This window comes from Lemur catta, chromosome 17 (assembly GCF_020740605.2).
Source record: "Lemur catta isolate mLemCat1 chromosome 17, mLemCat1.pri, whole genome shotgun sequence".
Classification (NCBI taxonomy): domain Eukaryota; kingdom Metazoa; phylum Chordata; class Mammalia; order Primates; family Lemuridae; genus Lemur; species Lemur catta.
Window position 1 is genome coordinate 39,170,755 of NC_059144.1, and position 6,121 is coordinate 39,176,875.

The 6,121-nt window shown below is 45.4% G+C and overlaps 1 protein-coding gene across 2 annotated transcripts; it reads right to left on the reverse strand.

Annotated features, from left to right (window-relative positions):
• Positions 1–2,439: 2,439 nt before the first annotated feature.
• On the reverse strand, positions 2,440–5,400 carry TP53RK (TP53 regulating kinase). Of its 2 annotated transcripts, none has more exons than XM_045529614.1 (2): positions 4,949–5,400; positions 2,440–3,026 (listed from the first exon to the last, which is right to left on the reverse strand). In XM_045529614.1, exons 1-2 carry the CDS (start codon positions 5,328–5,330, stop codon positions 2,548–2,550), a joined length of 861 nt encoding a protein of 286 aa, XP_045385570.1. In that variant the 5' UTR covers positions 5,331–5,400; the 3' UTR covers positions 2,440–2,547. The 2 variants fall into 2 exon arrangements, with proteins under 2 accessions (XP_045385570.1, XP_045385568.1); XM_045529612.1 differs by having other exon boundaries at positions 4,886–5,320.
• Positions 5,401–6,121: the final 721 nt, after the last annotated feature.

Here is a 6,121-nt window from a genome sequence, read left to right on the forward strand (position 1 = left end):
AAGGGCTGAGACCACAGCTGGACAATTCTCCTTGGGGGACATTTATGAAGCTTCTCCAGTCTCCAATATCTACCTCTCTCCCTCTCAACACTTGCAAAGGAGATCACTATTGCTTCCCCACTGCTGCTGCTTCCTTCACTGCCGCTGGCTGCTGTGTCCCGTGCCCCACTGGGTGGCAGATCCTGTTCCACGCAGTTGGAGCATGCCCGCCACTGCTTCCACCCCTGGCTACCGGACTGGCCAGTGGCAGTAGCCTTCCTGCTTCCACATTTGCCCCCTACAGCTTTTTCTACCAGTAACCAATGCAACCCTTTCAAAACATTAATCAGATGTCACCCTGTTAAAAACCCTCTAAGTCTCATTAAGAATAAAACCCAACCTTGTTGCGTGATCTGGCCCTTGCCCTCCTCTCTGACCTCACTTTCTGCTCCTCCTTGCTTGCTGCATGCCAGCCACACTGGCCTTCACGTCTCTCAGGGATGTTGTTCCTTCACCAACTTCACACACGATGGTCCTTCTGCCTGGGATGTACTCTCCTATCTCCTGCATCTCTGGTTTTCCTCCACATCTTCCCTCATCACTGTCTCAAACTGTCTCTTATTTTACATTCCCCAGGTGAGTAGGGACAGCTTCCTGTCTTCTCCCCGCACTGTATCTCCACAGCCTGGCACATAACACTAGGGATTTGTTGACTCAGTGCCTGCACACGAGTCAACCATTTGCCCCACGAGGTAGGTATATTAGCCTTACAGTACATATGAGGAAACTGAGGAATGAGCCATCTTGGTCATGTGGAAAATATTAATTGAAAAATTGCCAGTGCCTGTGGCCCTTGGAGTTCCTTGAAAATAATGTTACATAATACCAATATAGAAAATAATATAAAGACATGCCAAATAGCCAATATCTCATTTCTTAAAGGATCAGTGGAAAGAACATAGGCTTTGGAGCCAGGTAAAAGTACCTCTTGCCACTTGTGACATTTTGGACACGTTCCCTCCTTTTTGGGGCCAATTTCTCCATCTATAAAATGGGGACAAGACCTAACTTGGAGTTCTTTTAGATCCAATAGGGAAACTTGGCACAATGCTTGACTTGCAGTTAAGCAGGCAATGATATTTTTTCTCTCTACTGGTCACAACTACCCAGGAAGGGACGTTTTCACTCATTCTTGGTCACCTGTTATGTGCAGGGCACTCAGGTGGGTGCTGACTGTGGTGAACAAACAACATGGGCCTGGTCCCACTAGGATGTTCTCTGTAAGAACAGGCGCTGAAAGTATCATCTCTGACCACAATGGAATGAAGCTAGAAATTGGTAATAAATGGAAAACTAGAAAATTCACAAGTGTGTGGAAAGTAAACAGATTCTTAAACAGCAAGGGGTCAAAGAAGAAATTACAAAGGAAATTAGAAAATACTTTGAGACAAATGAAACCAAAACCACAAAATACCAAAACTTATGGTATGTGGTATGCAGAGGGAAATTCATAGCTGTAAAGGTCTACATTAAGAAAGAAGAAAGTAACTATGAGAGGTGATGGTATGTTAATTAGCTTGGCTGTAATAATGATCTCACAATGTGTATGCATATCAAAACATCATGTTGTACACTTTAAATATATTATACCCCCTATACACACCTTCTTTTGGGGAAAGAAATCAAGGCTGAGCAGGTTAAGAGCTAGCTACTGGTACTTTGCATACTCAGTTTTCCTACACCTTAAACCAGACTTTATCAATCTTCAGTCATTCACAGGCCATTTCACCATTTTTGCTTTATCTGCTTACTGGTGGTGATATAAATCAACTTAATTTTTTACCTATAAAATTTAAAGGAACTTTATATCAATCACTTGTCTTAATTAGAAGGTAACCAGAAAATAAAAACATTTAATAAATTTCAGTTGCCTGAAAGCTATAAGCCTGCTTTCTTAAAAAAGAGAAACTGGAATTAAACAGATTTTCCATCTTTTTTACCATGACCCTCAAAGAGAAATATATTTTAATCAAAACCTAGTACACACCCTTGTCTATATAAGCATAACAAGTTTCATAGAACAGTATGCTGATATTTTCTAGTCTATGATTCTATTTCATTTTTAAAATGGTTATAGCCCATAAAACTGGTTTCAAGGCAAATATATTATGTGCACAACAAAAAAAAACACTGGGTTAGAGGACTGATAAAGATATACTATCACCAACTGAGACTTTCTCCTTGTGTTACCAGGACTAAAAACAGAGTGTTCTCATTATGTGGTTCAGTGCTACATCCATGTACACGAGGTCACAATTTGGGAGAAAGCCTTTCCAAGATTTATTTTAAATACTCAATTCTGCCTAGAACATGTCTTATGTACATATTTAATAGCAAGCTCTTGAGAACAGTGAACTGGAAATGATAATGACATTTTACAAGCACCAGCACAGACACTACTTAAAAATATCAACACCTTTATTGAGGTCTAATCTTGTATTTGTAGCATTTCTTCAAATTTACTTTGAAAAAAGAGCTTAACTGTGTGTGACTGTCACACACATTCTCCTAACCAACCATGGACCTCTTTCTTCCTCTTAAGCGAACTTCATCTAATTTTTTTAGCACTGGCTTGGACTTTTTGGAGGAGGCAGAGTAGCTCTTCAGAAAGGCTTCAAACACAGTCTCAGTGTTGGGATGGGTACTGAGGAAGGCTTTCTCCAGGACGTAGAGGTCTACCCCCTTATCTTCCGGAAGTGCTGAAATGAAACTCAGCCCAAAGTCTATGAGCACAATGTTCTGCTGTTCCACGGGGGGTTTCAGGAGCATGTTGGAAGTTGTGAGATCACCATGAATGAGGTCTTCATCATGCATTCGAGCCAAAACCTGCCCGATTGTCTTAGCTAAGCCAAAGAGATTTTGGGGAGATTTTTCAGTCTCCATAGTGGATTGAATATAATCTCGAACAGACACTGAGCCTTCAATTTCTTCCATATATAAGCAGTTGGAAGCATAGTCCACAAAAAAGACAACAGGGGCAGATATTCCTGTAATCAAGACATGAGTGGTTAAAGGGTTGGACTCTTTTTTTTTTTTAATGGTAAGCTTATTTATTTATTTATTGAGACAGAGTCTCACTCTGTCACCCTGGCTAGAGTGCCGTGTGGCATCATCACAGCTCACTGCAACCTCAAACTCCTGGGCTCAAGCAATCCTCCTGCCTCAGCCTCCCAAGTAGCTGGGACTATACCACGCCCGGCTAATTTTTCTATTTTTGGTAGAGATAGGGTCTCACTCTTGTTCAGGCTGGTCCTTAACTCCTGGCCTCAAGCAATCCTCCCGCCTCAGCCTCCCAGAGTGCTAGGATTACAGGCATGAGCCACCATGCCTGGCCTTTAATGGTAAGCTTAATTTTCAAGGATTGAGCCAGTTTTTCAGTCTGTATCTACTTATTTCAGGAAAAAGATTTAGGAAGGCTGCAGAAAATGGTGCAACTGAGTTATCTATCACTGGGAACTTTCTCCTGCTCATGCCCTGCAGGCTATGCCTGAGGCCTGAGACCACCCCAACCATGGACTTATTTTTCCCTCTTAAGTGAACTTCATCAGATTTTTTAGCACTGGCTTGGCCTTTTTGGAGAAGGTGGAGTAGCACAGCTAGTCTATGATTCTATTTCATTTTAATGATGCTGGTTATATCCCACTTGGCACAGCTAAGTATAGGGGTGCCAAAGCTTCCTCCTCCTTTCCTAAACCACCCTTTATGAGTGGACTTCATTTGACACACTTACTCCCTAAAACACAAAACACAAAACAAAAACAAAGAGCGGAAGGGGAAGCACGGCCCAGTCAGAGCAGTTTCTACCTGACAAGGACAAAAACAGAAGGCCAAGCAGTGTGTTGGCTTACAGATTCATCTCTGTAGACAGAAAGAACGGGGTTCAAATCCTAGCTCCCTTTCTTACTGGTTGTGTAACCTTAAAGTTACGTTAACTTCTCTAAGCCTCAGTTTCTGCTACTATAATATGAGAGTAATACCTTCAATAAACTGGGTCAATGAATCTTCACTGAATGTCAACCATGCTCAGGATACTTTTCTAGAAACTGAGAGACATATCAATGGGGATCCACCAATAAACAAGGCAGCTACACCCCCTGCTTAATAGAACTGATAGAGAGGGTGAAAAAGAAAATACGAACACACAAATAACTTCATTAAATCTCTGCAAGGGCACATGTGTCTGCTTGTTCACTACTGAATTTTCACCCCAGATCCCCCAGCATCTAACAAAGTCCTGGTACACAGCAGTTACCTAAAAAATACTAATGAAAGAAAGGCAAGAAGTGCAAAAGCGAAAAGCCAGTGCTTCTGAGTCAGAGGGATACAGGCTGAGGACCTGGCTGGGCCACTTATTAGTAGTGTAACGGGGGCAAGTTACTTCTCTCTGAGCCTCAGTTTCTCATTTGAGGACAAGATTTATGATGATGGTGCACAATGGGGTGTTTTAATGAAAAAGTAAATAAACAATTCAATGAAATCTAACATTTAATGATTACTATTTGCCAGGCATAGATTTAAACATAATACATGGTATACGTACTTCGTCTAATGGTTCATAATATCCCTATGACATGGATACTGCTACTATGACTTCCATTTTACAGGTGAGGAAACTAAGGCTGAGAGGTTAAATAACCTGTTGAAAGGCAACATACGAAGCAGCAGAGTTAGTACTTGAACCTAGGGAGCCTGGCTTCAGAGCAAGTACTTGTAATTACATCTGTTTCTTAAAACTAATTGACAATGATCGAAAACTGAAAACGGTACAAATAGGGAAGGCCAGGCAGAAGGGACAAAAAGAGAAACTGAGCCAAATCGAAGCATGGAGCGAAGGAGCATCCCTTACCCGCCGTCGCCCGGCCCCAAACACTCGGGGTCCCCCCAGGCCCCGGATCCAGGTGCGTCTCACCTGCGCGGCGGCAGCGGAGCAGCGCCCGGGCCTCCTGCACCGTCCGCCGCCGGCCGAGCCGCGCCTCCAGCGCCGGGTGCCGGTAGCCCTTGGGGAAGCGGTGCTTCACCACGGCCGCGCGGCCCTGGAAGCGGCCGCGGAACACGCGCGCTTCGGCGCCCTGCTTCACTAGCTCCAGGCCGCTCAAGAAGCGGCTGCTCCGCTCCCGGGCCGCGGCCAGCGCCTCAGCCTCTGGCGCGGGCTCCTCGCCATCCCCAGGCGCAGCGGCCACGGGAGCCGCCATGATCGCGCCCCGCGCCGAGGGTCCAGGCAGACCCGCGCTCTCCGGAAGCTGTCGCGATGCTTCGGCTCGCTCCGGAAATCCTCGGGCTTCCTCCGTCATTTGATCGCCTCCACTTCCGGACACTTCCGGCCTGTGGGAGTAGTTCCGCCTGCCAACCTTTCGGCTCTTTTCGAAGCTTCGGCGCCACTTGGGGACGGCTCCTGTGGCCCCGCCTCCCAGATCTTCGTCTGTCTCCGTACGTGCTCGGCAACTCTCGGCAGGCGGCGCCGCCCCGCTCCTCGGCTCTCTCCGGAAGCGCTCGGGGACTCTCGCCGCCGGCTTTAGGGTCCACCTCTCAGTTCTTCGGCTTTTCCTGGAAAACTTCGATTCTCTCGAGAAAAATGCTTTCGGGTGCTCTTTACTCTTCTCAAGAGTCCCCCTAGATACTGGAAAGCACCCCCCCCAGTAGTCTCTTTTTGGAACTCCTCATCCCTTTACTCCTAAATTCCCCCTAAAAGGGGCTCTCATTAGTCAAAGTCGGACAGGGCAGACAGTGAACCCTGTCTCCGACGTGGTCTCGGTGCTAGGATAATAGTAACCAGCCTTCGTTGAGCGCTTTCAGGGCAGTGAGTTAAACCTTTCTTACGGAACAGAAGATTGAGACTCAGGGCGGTGGGGGCGGTGAGATTTGGGGAGGGGAGAGCGGAGAGGAATCAAGGCAAGTTTTCCAGAGACAGAACCTAAACTGAATTGGGAGTAATTACACTTACTCTGTTTCTGTTTTATTACAAAGTTAATACGGGCTTTAACAAATTCTCACAATACAAAATTTTGCATACACACAAAAATCAAAGACTTCCTGTCCCCTCACCCATCTATGCCATGTTGCCATTATATGAAGTTTCTTTCTA

Coding starts and splice junctions, on each gene's coding strand:
- TP53RK (XM_045529614.1), bottom strand. CDS start 5,330: ATGACGGAGGAAGCCCGAGGATTTCCGGAGCGAGCCGAAGCATCGCGA. Junction 3,027..4,948: donor GCTCCGCTGCCGCCGCGCAG/GTGAGACGCACC, acceptor TCTTGATTACAG/GAATATCTGCCCCTGTTGTC.